The 17,155-nt window shown below is 56.4% G+C and overlaps 1 protein-coding gene across 4 annotated transcripts in view; it reads right to left on the bottom strand.

The window, feature by feature from the left end:
• The window catches only part of Nfic (nuclear factor I C), a 31,774-nt gene extending 20,658 nt beyond the window's left edge, over window positions 1-11,116 (bottom strand). For 3 of the 4 annotated variants that reach the window (XM_052164655.1, XM_052164657.1, XM_052164658.1), the window contains exons 1-2: window positions 7,110-7,223; window positions 437-968 (exon numbers count right to left, since the gene is read on the bottom strand). In XM_052164655.1, the coding sequence (XP_052020615.1) occupies window positions 437-968; window positions 7,110-7,139 (562 nt within the window). In that variant the 5' untranslated portion in view covers window positions 7,140-7,223. Of the gene's footprint in view, window positions 1-436; window positions 969-7,109; window positions 7,224-11,013 lie in introns of those variants that run through there. The other variant, XM_052164656.1, reaches the window with a different exon arrangement.
• Window positions 11,117-17,155: the final 6,039 nt, after the last annotated feature.

Genomic DNA, 17,155 nt, shown 5'->3' with positions numbered 1-17,155 from the left:
GCTCTGAACATGACCTACCCTTGACCCTGAATTTGCCTCCGATGGCCCAACACTGATCATGAGCACAGACATTGTATAGGTCTTGACTATGACCCTAACCATGACCTTGCCACCGACAATAATCCTGTTTCTGACTATGACTCCGTCTGTGACCCCTCTCCTGTCCACAGTCCTGCCCCTGTTCATGACTCTGACCACAGCCTGCCCATGACCACAGTCTTGCCTTTTGGCCACGATCCCTCCTTTTTCCACGGTCTCACCCCTGACCACGGCCCAGCTCCTGACTAGATCCTGATCACATTCCCAACCCTGACTATGACCCTATCCAGGCTCCTTCCCCCGTCCATGGTCCTTCCCCTGGCCACAACCCCTCCCTGTGCAGGGTCTGGCCTCTGACCATGGCCCTGATCCTCTCCATGTCTCGACCCACACTCACCGCGCTCCCGCACAAAGTAGGCCAGGTACAGGTCCAGCTCCTTGACGGCCACGCCGATGTGGTGCGGCTGCACACACAGCACGGGGTGCGCACAGGCAGCCGCCTTTACCAGCCGCTCACCATCCGTGCTCTCCAGTGGGATGCCCTTGAACAGGATGACCATGACCAGGTCCAGGCGCCACACTTTGTCGGCCTGGCGCAGGCAGTCGATGCGCCGCATCTTGCCCTTCTGGTCCGGGTTGGACAGCACACAGCCCGGTGCCTTCTTGCCAGTCACAGCCAGTACGAAGTCTTCACGGCACTCGGGCCGGATGTCCTTGCGCAGCTTGGCCAGCAGCCGCGACGCCCACTTCTGCTTCACTTCAGCCTTTTCTCCCAGCAGCTCATCCTTCACCGCGCGCTCCTCGTCCTTAGACATGCGCTTCTCATGCTTCTTGAAGTACTTGCGCTTGCGCGCCTGCAGGTTGAACCAGGTGTAGGCGAAGGCGCGCACGTGCGGCAGCAGCGCCTCGATGAATGGGTGGAACTCATCCTGTGGAGAGGCGGGGAAACTGAGACCTAGGCCAACTCAGGCCTGCTGCCCACATAAGGAAACTGAGACCTAGGTGAACATAGACCCGCTGCCCAGACAGGGAAACTGAGGCCCAGACTGTCCCAACAGATGGGGAAACCAAGGCCTGGATAGACCTACCACAGATGGGTCAGAGGATCAGAAAATGAAGCCCTGGATAGCCCACTAGGACTCTCTGGGCATGACAGAGCAAGCTGAGACCTTGGGGACAGCCATGTCCCCCATGGGAAGACTGAGGTTCTAAGAACAAGGACTGTCCGGAGAGGTTGCCCACAGTCAGCATTCCAGAGCAGAACTGCCCACTATGGGTTCGTTGGTGACACCTTACCCTGGGCTCAGGGAAAAGTGACAGTGTAGCTGACTTGCAATAAAGTTTTATTGACAGTAGGGGCAAGTGTATCAGCATGGCAGCTGACTCCTGAAGTCCCAACTGCCAGCTACAGGTTCCCCAAGCAAACAGTGGCACTGGAAACCATGCATGAGCCACAGGCTTGAGTGGAAGAAGCAGGGTAGGCAGCCCTTGGACTTCCCTGGGAGCAACATGGGGTGTCCTCCCCTATACATGAGAGGTCATCTTGAGAACACAAGGGCTGATTCCCAGCTGCAAAGTCCCAGGAATTTAAAGGAAAACAATGTATCAAACAATGTATCGTTTCTGCCTCTGCTTGGGGTGGGGGTGGGGATTTGGGACAGGAGTCACACATTCCTCACAGGAAGGGTGGCTGCTCAGGGACCAGCAGGGAGCACCCCCAGAGCTCCACTACCCGTGGCTTGATGGGGAAACTGAGACCTAGGCTTTGCAGAGATACCCAAGGTCGCCACAGGGCCTTGAGGAGCCGGATCACTGGTCCCTAGCCTGGTTCTTTCCTGAGTTGGGGGTCTCCTCTCCATCTCCCAGCTCATTAAGGAATCCCTCAGGTAACACCTGCCTGTCTGGGATCCCGGTCCCCAAACCCCAGAGCCAGGACACCAAATACCACCTATTACCAAACCTCTGAAAATAGCCCGTGAGCTGGAAGAGGCCAGGCCCAGGCCACCCTGTGTGAGTCACTGGAGCAGCTGTGGCCTGGCCTGGGCCTGGGAAGCAGGGTGCTTCCGATGCCTGCTGAGGAGATGGGGACGTGAGGCTGGCCTGGGGACAGAAGCAGGACTTTTCTTGGGTCTGGATGGTGACATGTGAGATCAGAGACAGGAAGGAACCCGTGCGGGTTCACACAGCCCTCAGCTGGGCTGGGGCAGCAGGGTGGGTGGAGGGCCCCCTGACCGGGGGATACATTTGTGAGTGCAGTATGGGATGGTGGTCGGTGAGGGAGGGGTGCTGGCATCCCAGAGTCCTGTCTCTAAATTCACTCTAAGTACATTCTCCCTCTGAGCCCCATTTGTCACCGCTCTCTAGGTTCTGTCCCCTCAGGGAGGCCAGGGTGGATGCCCACGTCATTGACGGCCCTAGCTGGCCAGGAAGGTAAACACTAAGTAACCGGGTCACAGACTCCTGGCCATGCTCCCTGGGCTCTCCTGGTCAGGCAGCCCCTCTCTGTCCCACAGGTTCCGCCACAGCCAGGGCCTTGTCACCAGACTAATAAAGGAGAGGACCAAGACTCCTTGGGGCTGACAACCCTCCGAACTACACACCCCTTGATGCCCAGACCCCAGTGTTCCCTCATTTATGCAGCCTTCTCCAGTCAAGGATTGGCACTGGGGAGTCCTCATGGAAATGGGGGGCTGGTACACAGACCTTTCCCATAGTTGGGGCTCTGGAATGGTCCTTGCTGGGCCACTCCTGATCCCTCCCTCCCTCTGAATCTGGGGGGCTAGAGCTGTCAACTGCACTCCCCAAACCCACGGTCTTCCTTACAAAAGTGACTGCGCAGTTCTGAGAATCTGCTTGTGTACTTCCAAACTCTGAGGCTTCCTTCAAAGCTCTAATCTCAAACCCTTCCCCATGTGGCTGGTGAGGTACAGGTACCTATTAAAACTCTAGAATCTAGAGCGCCCCCTACAAAAGCTCAGAGCTTAGTTGACATCTATGGCAAGCTTTGACCTCTGCCAGGGAGGGGGTTCATTTAGCTGCATTACTGAGCACTTACTTTCTGCCAGCCTGGCACAGCCAGTGCAAAGGTCCTGGGGCAGGAGCAGAGGGAGCAAGAGACACACAGTAAGAGCACATCCCTAGCCTATACACCTGTAACCCCCTGTGGATCCTCCACTCAGTCCTTGGTCACAGATACACTTTTTTTTGAGAAAGAGAGATAGGGTCACTAACTCATTATAATCCCCCTGACTCAGATTCCTAAGTACTAAAGTCACAAGTGTGTTCCACCTTGCCTGGTTTGTTTGTTTGTTTGGTTGATTGATTGAGACAGGGTCTCTCTCTATGGACCTGGCTGTTCTGGAACTCACTTTGTAGACTAGGCTGGCTTCAAACTCAGAGAACCACCTGCTTCTGCCTCCTGAGGCTGCTATCAAAGTGTGGGCCACCACTGCCTGGCTCCCTGTGGATCCTTTGTTTGACTTGTTTTCTACCAAGTCGTCCCATGCACGCATCTGAACCTATCATGTTCCCAGCAGTTTCCAGAAGCTGGTCAGTTCAAGGTCAGGGCAGGGGGAGGCAGGGTGGTGCCAGGGCCTGAGTTCAAATCCTGACCTCCTGTGAGAGGTTCAAGGCAAGACTGACTCTGACTAAGGAGACACCTGTGGGTGACCTCTGACCTCCACATGTGCCCAGGTATTTGGGGGGTCACCACTGTTCCCCATCTCCCACCACAAGTCTGTATCACTTAAGCAACAGGATTAAGAAAAGCTGGGAAATGCCATTGGTCACAGCAGCAGCATTTATTGGGCTTCAACTGTATACCCAGCTCTGGACCATGAGTGTGGTATCTGCGGGTATCTGAAGGGCACGTGACCCTGGCTCCCCAGTTGTGTGTGAGGTAACATACCAGCAGGCATTTGCCACCAAACGTTTATGGAACGCCCACTGTATTCACCACCCGTGTCTGGTAGCATCTATTGAGCTCCTACTGTGCCACACCCTATATCCAGCAAATAAAAAAATATTTCCCCACCAAGAGCTGAAGTGGTCACTGGGATTCTGGGCTGATGTGAGGGGCTCCCATTCCCAAATATCTGAGGATACCTGGGGTGTGGGTGTGGGTGGGGTGAGGGTGCATGCCTGATGGTGGTGGTGGTGGTGGGTCCCTGTGCATTGGGGAGGGGGAACTGCCCAGAGGCCTGAAGGAGGGGACAGGAAGGAGGCGGGAGGCTCCCTGTGTCTGATGCAGGGCAGCCGCTCCGCAGGCAGGAAGAGACGGAGAGGGAGCAGAGGCTGTGGCGGGAGAGGCCAGAACGCTGACTCGCCAGAATCCAGCGCCCTGATTTACAGGCCTTGGCCCTGCCAGAGGCACCTTTTCTGCAGTGGGGAGGGGGTGGAGAGGATAGGGATAGGGCTGTCACTGTGAACCCACTCACGGACACCCTGAGGACCAAGCCCATGCTGTGCTGCCCTGGGAAATATCTCACCCTTCCGGATCCCATCCCCCTCTGTACTGAAGCCCCAAATGTGGGGCATCCTGTGCTGCCTCAGTTTCCCCACTGCCAGGATGGCAGCAGAGAGAAGCAAAGCTATGAGGAGGAATGAACGGAGGAGGGAGCCCAGGCCCAGGGAATCCTCAACCTCAGCCAACAGGGATTTGGCCCCAAACCCGGAATAACATGGGGCGGGAGGGCGGGAAGGAGGGAGGGGGAGGGGGAGGGGAAGGGACGCCTTAGCCTGGGATTCATGGAAGTAAAGCTGCTTCCTCCAGACAGTAAAAGTGAAAGGGGGCCTGAGTCACCACCCAGAGTGACAGACGGCACAGGGGACCCACAGTGTTCCCAGAATCCTTTTGGGCACCTGGTGCCCTGGCATGGGCACTGACATCAAGGCCAACCCCGCCCCGGGCCAGGCTCCTGGTAGAATCCGGTTGGATCAGCAAAGGAGTTATTTCAGGCTGAACCCTGGCTGTAAAATTAGCCAATTTGGGAGGGATGGGTGAGGTGAAAGAGAGACAGAGACAGAGAGACAGAGAGACAGGTCAAGGCAGACAACATGAGTGGCATGGGGGGCAGGGCCGAGAGGTTGGGGGGCTGCAGTGTTGCTCCTGGGGGCCTTCTGAGCCCCCACTGCTGAGGCTTCTGTCTAGCCTGGGCTTGTGTGGAGCTGGGGAGATCACACTTGGGGTTCAGGGGACTCTTGAGATCCCATGGGGACTCCCTCAGGGCAGGAGGGGGTAAGTGGGAGATCGCGGGGTAGGGGGACCCCAAACTTAAGGCAGCCTGGGATCCCCTCCATCTTGTGGTGCCTCTGCTCTCATCAGCTTCTCTGTCCCTCTGTCCTCCCTACCAGGTCGATCCACACCCTCCTATGGGGGGGAAACTGAGGCCAAGGCCACACAGTAAGTTCCCAGAGCTGAAACCAGCACTAGGGTTGCCCCCCACCCTCCCTTCCCAGCTCCCAACAGCAACCTGGATGGAAGCCTCCAGAAGGCCAGGACGGGGAATTCCACGTGCCCAGGCTGCCTTCCAGCCAGCCACGTCTGCCTCAGACCTCTCAGCCACCAGGAGTCAGCACAGAGACTCCAGTCTCCTTGGGGTCACACAGTAATTCCACCCCAATGCTGGTGCTCTGGCGGCTACCAAGCAATGCCTGCCCTGGACTGTGGGGTGTCCCCTCCCCAAATCTCACTTAAAATAGAAACTGAGGCCTGCAAAGGAGCAGGCATTTATCCAAGGTCACCAGGGAACCCTGGGTAGGACAGGCTGGGGTTCCCTCAGTACGATGGCCTCCCCTGGGGATCACAAACCTGCACCTCTTACTAAGCTGGAGGGATCCGCAGAAATGGGGGACCTCCAGGATCCTGTCCCTGAAATCATCCACCTGGGTCTTAACAACCATGCCCCTCACAAAGTTCTCCTCAGGACATCAGACAACTGCAATTCCCCAACACCATACAGTTTGGGGCCCACTATGTCTCACTCTCTTTCAGGAGAAACTGAGGCACACAGCAAAAATATCGCAAGAGGTTGTGGAGTTGGAAAAGAAAGGCTTAGGATCCCAGGGGGCAGACACAGCTGGGGGGGGGTTCCTTGAAGGGGGTCCTCTGGTGGAATGGATGCGGATGCGCCCCCTCCCTAATCTCCCTCAGAAGCTGGAACCCAGCCAGAGGAGCGTAGCAGGGCAGGTGCTGGGCTGGCCACCTAGCCCGCAGCCCGCAGTGTCGGCCAGTCCCTGCCGCCGCCGCCTCCTCCTCCTCCTCCTCCTCCTCCTCCTCCTCCTCCTCCTCCTCCTCCTCCTCCTCCTCTTTCTCCTCTTCCAGCCCTGGCCTCTGCTCCTCCCGCCAGCCGCCTGGCAGCGCCTGCTCGGCTCAATAATTCAAGAATCAATGCGGAGCTGGGGGGAGCTGAGCCAGGGAAGGGGGGGCCGCGATGGACACCCGCAAGGCTGCCCCTCCCCCCGCGCGCCAACTTCGCGCGCCCCTCCCCCTTCGCGTGCACACGTGGGCCTGAAATGGAGGGGGACACTGCCAGCTGGGGGGGGGGGAGGACGGCCACCTGGAAAACCGAGAACTCGCGAACAAACAGCCTGGGGGTCCCGTTCCCGCACAGCTAGGGAGACCCACGGTGCAGCAGGGAACCCCAAGATCAGTCCCACGGGCGGTGGGGGCTTCCTGCGGACACCCACTCTCTTCTCCATCTGGAGGGGACCCAGACTTCCTGGGTGCAAAGGGTGAGGGCTGTGGGGAGGACGCCAGCCCCCCCCCCCCATCCAGCCAAGAGGGGAGAGAGTTCCAAAAACAGCCGATTCAGATCAAAGTGGGGGCCCAGAAAATTGGGTTCCAAGTGTGCAACCAAGCTTAACGAAGATGGAATCCCCAATCTCAAAGAGTTGCCCTCACCCCAGGTCCATGCCAGGAACACCCTGGCCTGGAAGAGGGTGGGTAGGGAGGACGCGCGCGCTTTTTTTTTCCCACCCCCGCTGCGGAGAGGAGGTTCCAGACTGCAAGAATGCGGTTCCAGGTGGAGCCGGGGTGCGGGCCGGGGCCAGTCCGGGAGCGGGGTGCGTACCTGGGTCAGGCAGAGCGGGGAGGAATACATCCCGGGGCGCTGGCACCGGAGGCGCAGAGGCCGAGCGGCCGCCGAACTTACTGAGTCATTTTTGCAGCCGCCCTCCCGCTCCTCCCTCCGCCGTCCTCCCCGCCCTGCGCCGCCTCTCGCCCGCCCCCGCTCCCTCCCCGCTGTCCGCATCCAACTTTCAAAGAAATCGCCGACAGCAAACAAACAAACAAACTATGGCTGCACATGCGGACCCCCGAGTCCCCTCTCTCTAGATCTATCTATCTACCCCAGGGTACAAGGAGGATGCAGGAACCAGGTTCACTAGATGGGGCTGAGCTCCTAGCTGCCCCAACAGCCCACCTGCGATTTCAGCTGCCCCTTACCCACAAGAGTCCCTGCAGTAGTCTGTCTCTGCCCCCAGCCGTGCCCCAAACCCCATCTGCCCCCCCATACCCCACCTATGCCTGCAAACTGGTCAATGCCAGTAGGAAAGAGGAGGACCAGGGTGGGAGGCCAATAAGTGGTGTGGCAGCAGTTACAGGGTCCCTGGGGAGGGCGCCTTACAGGCCAGGCCAGGCTCTGACACTACTGTGTAATAAAGAACAGAGTGGGGTGACACAGGCCACCCAGGTCCCCAAGCTTAGGTCAGTGTCCATCATACTGCCCATTTCATATTTGAGGAAACTGAGGCATAGGAAAATCTCACTCCAACTAACTTTTCTTCTCTCTCTCTCTCTCTCTCTCTCTCTCTCTCTCTCTCTCTCTCTCAATTATTACTATTTTTGAGTCAGAGTCTCATGTTGCCCAGGTTGGCCCTGAACTCATTATGTAGCTAAAGATAACCCTAAACTCCTGACCCTCCTACTTCAGCCTCCTGGGAAGACAGATAAGCTGGGCCTTGCCCCGCTGGAGATCACCTTTCTGAAGGTGGAGCCTGGACGCTCCCACCCTGGCTGCCAGTGCCCACTCTCAAGACTAGGCCATTTCAGTTATTTCTCTCCCAGGGACCCAATGGCATGGGATGCAGGCTCTGCAAAGCAGGGGTGGGGTGTGAGGGCTGGGTGGGTGTGTGCTACAGGGCAGGATGATACTTCAATCTGTTATCCCTGAAACTCCAGTGAAGCCAAAGCCCAGAGAAGGAAGCCACTGGCTGGCATGTCAGGTCCCAGGTACCCGCTTGGCACATGGGTCCCCTGGTTGATACCCCAGGAGATGCTTGTGACACTAAACTAACCAAAGTGTTAGCATATTAAGAGCACCCACGGAAGCTGGGCGGTGGTGGAGCACGCCTGTAATCCCAGCACTTGGGAGGCAGAGGTAGGCAGATTTCTGAGTTTGAGGCCAGCCTGGTCTACAGAGTGAGTTCCAGGACAGCTAGGGCTACACAGAGAAACCCTGTCTCGAAAAAAACAAATCCAGAAAAAAAAAAAAAAAAGAGCACCCATGGATACTGACCAAACTATCTGGCAGATTGGATGTGAACCCTTGGGATGCCCAGCAGGGATGAAAGAGGCAGGAGGGTCAGAAGACCCAGGCTAGCCTGGGCTACATGAGCCCATCTTGACCACCTCCTTATACCAGGACAGCATATAGTAGGTTCAATGCATGCATAATGTGTAGGTGTGGCTCTGTCCAAGCCAACAAACATGATAGTCACCGCTCCTCAGTTTCACCATGGGTATCTGATGTTCTGGGTCGTGGATACGCGAGCAGATGCCTGCCCCGCGTGCCACGTGCCGAGGGTGCAGTAGGAGGCTCGGGTGGACACTGGTCTTGCTCCTCAGCAGCATAGGCTCATTTATTAAAATAAGAAGTTAGAGTGCTGCAGAGACAGCTCAGCAGTTACAGCCCCAGCTGCTCTAGCAGGGGACCCAGGTTTGGTTCCCAGCGCCCACAGGGCAACTCACAACTGTCTGTGACTCTAGCTTGTGGGACCCGAAGGCCCCATCTGACTTCTGCAGGCACATATGGGGACACACCGAAATAACAAAATAACAAAAAATAGGAGCACGCAGAAATAAATATAAATGTAAAAATTAAAGCCAGGCATGGTGGTGCCTGACTTTGATCCCAGCGCTCAGGTGGCAGAGGCAGGTGGGCTCCAGGCTAACCTAGTCGACATAGATGCTATCTAAAACTAAAAACATCTTGTTGTTGTTATTCTTACCACAGTTGCCTCTGGAACTGTCCCAAACACAACTGCACTAAGGGAGAGACATGGCCACCAACACAAACCAACAACACAACACCAACTGGGTTGCAGCATCATGTCCAAGCACAAGACAACCCAGCCCCAGGTCTCAGCCAGGGACAAGTTGAAATCATAAACAGTCAGAAAAAAGGGGAAGGGAGGGCTGTCTCCAAGGGCCATCCAGACAGGCTCCCCAGGCAGAAATTGCTGTCACTAACCCAGCAGGGTTTGGGACAAGGTATCTCAGATACTGGTTTCCAACTGCTCCACACTGGCAGTGACTGCTCACAACTGTCCTCAGGGCACAGGCATCCCTGCTTGAGATGCACAGTGGCAGACCCAACCTGAGAACTCAGCGTTTCACTTTCTTTCTGGTCATGGTCACATGTCGCCCAGGCTAGCCTTGAATTCCTCATCCTCTCGCATCCTGACACACACCTCTTGAGTGCTGGGAAGATAGGCAGTTTTATAAAGGACTATGTGACTTGTAAGACAGCTATTCCTGTAAAGCAGCGGTTGGAAGTTGAGCAAGGACCCTTCAGGGACAACTGAGGTAATGGGCGTGACTGTGTATATTTCCATAGTGTTACCTGCTCCTGGGCCAAACCCAGGTCCTTCTGCAGGCTAGACCAGTGGCCACGCCCCCAGTCCACTCACTGGGGATTCCAGGTGGGGCTCCGCCCAAGCCACGCCCCCAGCTCCCCCTAAACAAACTTTTGAGACCGGACTAAAGTTCCCGGAGTGGTTCAGTCTCTGACCCCACAGGAGCCAACACTGCAAGCCGCACAGGGGTCATGCAGGCAGGGTGGTGGCATGGCTGAGGAGTCTGAAGGGAGGCCCTTCTCATGTTGCAGGGGAGAAACCGTGGCTCTGGGAGGGGATCCCTGTGGCTGCAGGAGGGACAGGCAGGCTGACCCTTGGGGCTAGTGACAGCTTGTGCGGGGCGGGCTGCGGAGGGCGCTGCGCGGCGGGGCCTGTCTGTGCGGACGCCGCGTTCCCGCCTGTGTACTGCAGCGGTCCGAGCGCCGAGAGCGGGGTATCCTGCGGCTCTCCTTGTGCTCCCCTTTCCCAAACACCTCCAGCGGGATGAGAGGTCAAAGCAAAATCAGAGGCTGCGGGCTCGGCCTTGCCGCTCTATATTTAGAAGGTGATATAAAAAACTAAACTCGCGCGGGGATTCCCCTCCGGAGCAGACAAGGACGCGGCGGCGGTGGCGGCGGCGGCGGCCCGGTCCCGGAGCCGAGCTTCCTCCCGCGCACGCGCACGCGCACGCGCACCCGCAGGCGCCGAGTTGGCGCGTGCGTGGGCCTGGCCCACGACTGCAGCCTCTCGAGTACGGTCCCGGGGGCTGCGGACGGCGGCGGTGGGCGGGGCGACCGGGCGCAGCGGCCATTTTCCGCTAAGCTGCGCGCGCCGCCGCCGCGTCCCCTGACGCGGGTGGGGATGGGGAGGGGGGGACGGCGGAGAGACCGGGAGGGGGTTGCACACGAGCCCTGCCCCGCATACCCCACTGTCCACACCGGGGACCCTCGCGCACTCGGAGTCCCGGTGGCGCCGGCCCGGCTCCGCCCCCGAGGGAGGGAGGGAGGGAGGGAGGAAGGACTGCGATCATCCCTCACTCCCTCCCTCCCTCTTCCCAGGAACCGCAGCTCCCCCCAGACCCCACGCACGGCGCCCCGGGAAAGTCCCCCGCGCGGAGTGGGAGCGGGGGCGGAGACGTACCATGGCGCTGTGCGGCGAGGCGACGGCCGGCGGGGAGGCGCGTGGGGAGGCGCGTGGGGAGCCGCCCGCCCCGCCCGCGGACCCTCCCCCGGCCCGCCCCCCGCCGCCTCTCCCCCACCAGCCCGCGCTCCGGACGGTCCTCGGCTGCAGACCGAGGCTGCCGCTGCTCCGGTGTCCGCGCTAGCATCCCCAGCGGCGAGTCCGCCTTCTACGGGCGCGCGCGTGCTCGTGCACACTTGCGGTCGCGGACACGCGTGCAGGCGACACCGGGTCGCGCACGGCGCAACGCGCCAGACCAGAGCCTCCGGGCCGTGGAGTGGAGTCTGCACGCCAGGAGTGACAGATATGTGCCACGCCGCAGGCTCCGCGCAGGCCAGGTGTCCCTTCCCTCCTCCGGGGGGAGTTAGGAGCGCCTCAGTCCCCACCCCTCCGCCGCACCTCCCCGGGCGTCCGCTCTGGGATTCTCTGCCGTCCTCCTCTGCCGCTCACCCGGGCCCCAAGTCGCAGCCAGAAGCCTTGACCTAGAATTTGAGGGACAGTTCAGGGTGGCTTCCCTGGGCGCGCTGGTGCATGCCCGTTCATCTTCCCTCATCTCTTTATCCGGTAGACTCCCCCTAGCCCCGGCCTTTACTCCCCACCCACATCCCCATTTCTGTAACGGAATCCACGGAGTTCAGAGAGAGCAGTTCACCTCCCCGAGGTGGAACAGTACGGAGAAGCCGGCAGCACACCGCAGGCTCTGCCACCTCCCGGGCTGAAGGCCGTAGCAGGTGCCGAGGATGGGCGGGGCACTTCTCAAACTAACCACCGGGAGACACCGGCTCAGAGCCGACGCCCACTCCTCTTTTCACCTCTAATTGTTCTCTGTTAATCCCAGCACGCTCCCCACTCCGGGTTGGACACAAGAACAGAGAAGGGTTGGGGGCAGCTAGGCAGAGATGCGGCTGGAGGATGGCAGGCTCAAAACCAGCCTGGACAAGATACTCAGACCACGTGGTGGTGGTGGTTGGAGGGGAGTGAGTTGGGACCCAGCTCCAGCCAAGGCCTGGTCACACATTAACTCCAAGGTCACTCACGTTTTTATTGTTCTGTAAAAGCCACAGGGTAAATATTTTCAGGCCTGAGACAGGAGTCGCGTGTCACTTTCTCAACTCTGTCTTAGTGGTGACACATGCCTGTCATCTCAGCACCCCCTTCAGCCGGGGAGGCTGAGGCAGGAGGATTAGCTTGCGTGTTCAAAGTCAGCCTGGACTACAGAGCAAGTTTCTGGTCGGTTCTCTCTTTATTTCTTTTTCTTGAATGAAGAAGAGCACAGAGTCATCCAGCAAAGACCTCCTAAGTCTCGGGTTTAAACTTGGGTAGACCCTGTGAGCTTTGATCCACAGTGGGTTTGACCTTTGAGCTCTTTACTACAAAAAGAAAAGACAATGTGGAAGGCCAAACTCTACAGGGTTGAAAGTTTTTTGTTTGTTTGTTTGTTTTAATTACTGCGCATGTGCTGGGTAAGGACCCAGCCACACTCCAGCCTTCTCTGTTGACTTTCAATTATGGGGACAAGTTCTGATGATATATAGTCCAGGCTAGCTGTGTAGCTGAACTGACGTCTAATTGCAGAACCTTCTGCCTGAGCCTCAAGGCTGCGATGTCAAGCATGGGCCACCGCGTGAACATGTGTCTCGGGTGGGTGCATGAGTTGTCACCAGCCACGTCCCCTCACCCGCGGCATCCCCGACTCCTGCAGCCTCAGCTGACCCTGCAGTTCCCTGTGAGAGCCCCCGGGGCAGGGGCTGGTGCCCCCAGGCCCATTTAACAGACGGGAAACAAGAGCTGCAGATGCCGGGACCCGGAGGAGCATTTCCCGCGTGGCAGCAGCCGGTATTGGCTGTGAGGGAAGACCAGGGGTCACGCTGCTGTCACTCCAGCTGGGAGCCTGAAGGTCATCTTTGGCTAAATAGTTGGAGGTCAGCCTGGGTTAAGTTATTCTTTGACTCAAAAGCAAAAATATGAGAATGAATGAATATGAATCAAGCACAGATGTCTGTCTGTCTGCTGCTGGGGGTTGGGGGTTGAGCCCCACACGAACTCTGAGGACGAGCCCCGCCCACAGCTTGTCACTTGGGGGCATGACCAGATTCTTCAGGACAGTATATTGGCTGAGGTCCTTCTGACAAGGCTTCTGATTGGCCAGCCTGCAGCTCCACAGAGTCTGACTGGCCGCCGCTGGCAGCTGCCCCTGACGCCACGGATTCCATGTTTATTTTTGGCGCTGCCCTCACCTGCACATAGCTCTACAGTGTGACCCCGGGATTCACCCTTTCGGTCTCTGAGCCTCTCAGAGCAGGAGCTCGGGTGGACACTGCGCTGTAGGTGGGAAGGGGTGATCAATCAATTCCCCAACACTACTGCCTCCCTTTCTCAGGTAGGGAATCTGAGGCTGGGTGTACTCCAGTGCTCTGGCTGCTTTAGGCAGGCAGATCACTCTGGCTTGCACATGGAGACTGGGCAGACTCCATATCTACCCGGGACTAGAAGGCGAGGCCTCTTTTTTTTTTTTTTTTTTTTTTTTTGGTTTTTCTTTCGAGACATGGTTTCTCTGTGTAGCCCTGGCTGTCCTGGATCTCACTCTGTAGACCAGGCTGGCCTCGAACTCAGAAATCCTCCTGCCTCTGCCTCCCAAGTGCTGGGATTACAGGCGTGTGCCGCCCGGCAGCGAGGCCTCTTTAACCTCCTTTGCTAGACTCCCTCCACCCCTTTTCTTTTCTTTCTTTTTTCTTTTCTTTTCTTCTCTTTTCTTTCTTTCTTTCTTTGTTTCTTTGTTTCTTTCTTTCTTTCTTTCTTTCTTTCTTTCTTTCTTTCCTTCTTTCTTTCTTTCTTTCCTTCTTTCTTTCTTTCTTTCTTTCTTTCTTTCTTTCTTTCTTTCTTTCTTTCTTTCTTTCTTTCTTTCTTTCTTTCTTTCTTTCTTTCTTTCTTTCTCTTTTTTTGGTTTTTCAAGACAGGGTTTCTCTGTGTAGCCCTGGCTGTCCTGGAACTCACTCACTCTGTAGATCAGGCTGTCCTCAAACTCCGAAATCTGCCTATCTCTGCTACAGACCCTTTGCTCCCCTGACTCAGCTGGTGTCGCTCTGCCACCTGAAGGCCGGCTCTGTGCCTCAGTATCCCCATGTGTAAGTACGGCTGTCCTGTTATCTGGCGGTCCTGACAGATGATGCAGGGCCCCTGGTCATAGCCTGTGTTTTGGTTTCTTGGTCAGTGCAGGGCAGAGACCGCTGGACACAGTACACTGGTGCGCGCGCGCGCGCGCGCGCGCGTGTGTGTGTGTGTGTGTGTGTGTGTTTGTGTGTGTGTGTGTGTGTGTTCGCGCGCGCGCACTGAAACTGGGGAAGGCAGGCTGAGCGCTGGCAGCAGGGTAACGACCGGAAGTCGAGGGAGGAGGGCACTACCCCGCAGGGCAGAAGCTGGCACTCTCATTTCCGGCACTGATGTGGCTAAGGCAATGGTAGGAGATACCCGGGCTTCCACAGAGGAAAACCTGAAGCTCCTGGGAGAATAATGTGGACATTAATGCTCCATCTCTGAGGACCACCCTGCACCAGACCGAGGGGTGAGGGGCAGGCAGCACCCCATGCAAGGCTCAAGACTCAGCTCTGTCTGTGAGTGGCTTTGGGACATAAGTCTCAGTTTATCCAGCTGGACATTGGGACATTTAATCCCCGACATCTGAAAGGCCGTGTCCCCAGCCCCACACTGAGGGATTTCTGTCAGTGACTCCACCCTTACCATGCCCCGAGCTACTCCTCACCAGAAGATTCTCAGTGGGATTCCACCTCTGACCACTCCCCCAGCCCTCTTTTTATTTTTGAGGCCTGTGCATCTTACAAGCTCAGGCTGGCCTTGAACTCGTGATCTTCCAGCCTCAGCTTCCTGTGCAGCTGGGCTGAGCAGCTTGGTTTCACTGGTTGCTTCCATCTCTCACCGGGGCAGCCAAGCACGGACATCAGAAGCAGTTGGGCGTCATCCTAGCTTCCTGAATGCTGAGGGAGGAGATGTGGCTCTTGAGGGATCACACAAGGTCCTCGGGGCACAGAAACACCCAGACACCCTTAGTGTGACAGTCCCAGAGCTTCATGTCTGTCTCTATCTGTACTGTGCTGCTGGTACAGCTTTGGGGCAGCTATACTTCTGGTCCTCAACCAGCAGGCTTGAAGGTATATGGGTGATCCTGCACCTGGGTGTCGTGTGTCACACCTGGCCTGAGGCTCACTTCCACCCAGGTGTCCTACCATGGGGTGGGGATGGGCGTTGTCACATCCTGGGGTTTAGTGAGTTCTCACTGTGTGGCTTTTTCATCTGCCTTGTTTGGACAAGCCTGGCATGCAATTGCCACTGAATAATTGTTTGCCAGGCACATAGATGGCCTCAACTATGTGATCATCAGGGATGCAGTTGGTGCTAAAAAATCACAGGAGACTGGACCTCAGGACTATTAAACATGCTTCCTCTTTTGGGGCAAACTGAGGCTCAGACATGACAGGCCAGAGTGGTTACTGTCGCCCGGCTTGGAACAGAGGAGTGGACCGAAGTCCCCTGTCCTCTGGAGGTCTGGCAGGGAGTTTTCTGACCCTATAGCTCTTTAAGGGACAATTAAAAAGTGGCAGGCCACAGGCACTGTCCTGGAGCTTGAGACAAACAAGGCCAGAGATGGCCAGCTGCAACGCACATAGTTGTCCCAGGCAGATTTGTTTGGGGTTTCCTAGGCTGGGAGACGGGTGGATCCCTGGCTCCTCTTCTCCTCTGCTCTGCCCTCCCCCATCTTTGGCAATGGATATTGTGTAGAAGGCTGAGTCCAACTGGCCAGGTGCCAGGAAGGAAGGCTGGGTGCAGGGACAGGATGCTCATGAAGGCTTCACCTGGCTTTAGCATGCAGGGCCTTTGGAACACATGTCTGGGACTTTGAATCAACCCAAGACTGAAGTCCCTGAGAAATGGGCTTGCAAGAGGTGGGCATGTGAGTAATGAGTTTGAAAAACCTAGTATATGGTAGGCGCTAAATGATTGCATATACGACAGATAGTTGGCACTAAATAATAACACAACCCGGAACCCTGAATTGGGGTTAGAAACGCAAACATAGGTTTGTGGGCACAGGGAACTCAGCTGCTGCAATGCAGATGAATGCCATCCCATGCAGTTACTGGTGTGGGTGAGAAACCCTTGAAAGTGTGGGGGCAGAGTGTGGGGGACTATGTGTAAAACTATAGTCCCTAGGGTGTATTTCAGCCAGAGGACTGACAATTATGTCTGCAAGACCATAATGCCCGGGGTTTTGGTTACACATCTGTCTCCTTGTTGCTGCCAAAGAGTACTATTATGTGTACGTCCATTAGCAAAGGACAGTTAATGCTTGAAGGGGGCAGTGGGATCCAAGTCAGTGAGACATAAACTGAGCGTTATCAGAGAAGATGAAATTCCACCCTTAGATCATGGATACTCAGTTTATTAATAAAGTTTTGTTGATAAATGGCCACACCCACTGGTTCCATATATGGATGCCTCCTCTCTGCAAGAGCCTATACATGATTGTCATAGAGATTATTTGGCCCACAACTATACTTCCCTTTAAAAATGTTGCCTAGTGGTAGTAGACCCTGCCTTTAATCCCAGAACTTGGGAGGCAGAGGCAGGTAAATCTCTGAGTTCAGGGACAGCTTGATCTGTACAGTGAATTTCAGGACACCTGGGGCTATACAGAGAAACCGTCTTGAAAATCCCCTCAATATTATTAAATACATATGAATGTTTTCCATACAGACACATTTGTGCTACATGCATGCAGAGGCCAGGAGAGGGTGGTGAGTCCCCTGGGACTGGGGTTAGAGGTGACGGTGAGCCACCATGTAGGTTCTGGGAATCGAACACACAGATCCTTTGGAAGAACAAGTGCTCTAAGCCGTGGAGCCATCTCCCACTGCTCCCGGCCATCTCCTTAGGAGAGTTCTGACGCTCAGCTTATAAGCAACAAGCAGGGTTCAGGAAGGACTGCGGTCTTAGTTATTTGGGAGGTTGAGGAAAGATGATTACCGGTTCTAGACTAGCCTGGAAAAATAAAAAGAGAATTGAAGGCATAATTCAGGGGTAAAGCCCC

Source organism: Apodemus sylvaticus, chromosome 20 (assembly GCF_947179515.1).
Source record: "Apodemus sylvaticus chromosome 20, mApoSyl1.1, whole genome shotgun sequence".
Lineage (NCBI taxonomy): Eukaryota > Metazoa > Chordata > Mammalia > Rodentia > Muridae > Apodemus > Apodemus sylvaticus.
Note: the sequence above shows the minus strand (reverse complement) of the source record. Positions and strands in the feature narration are given on the sequence as shown.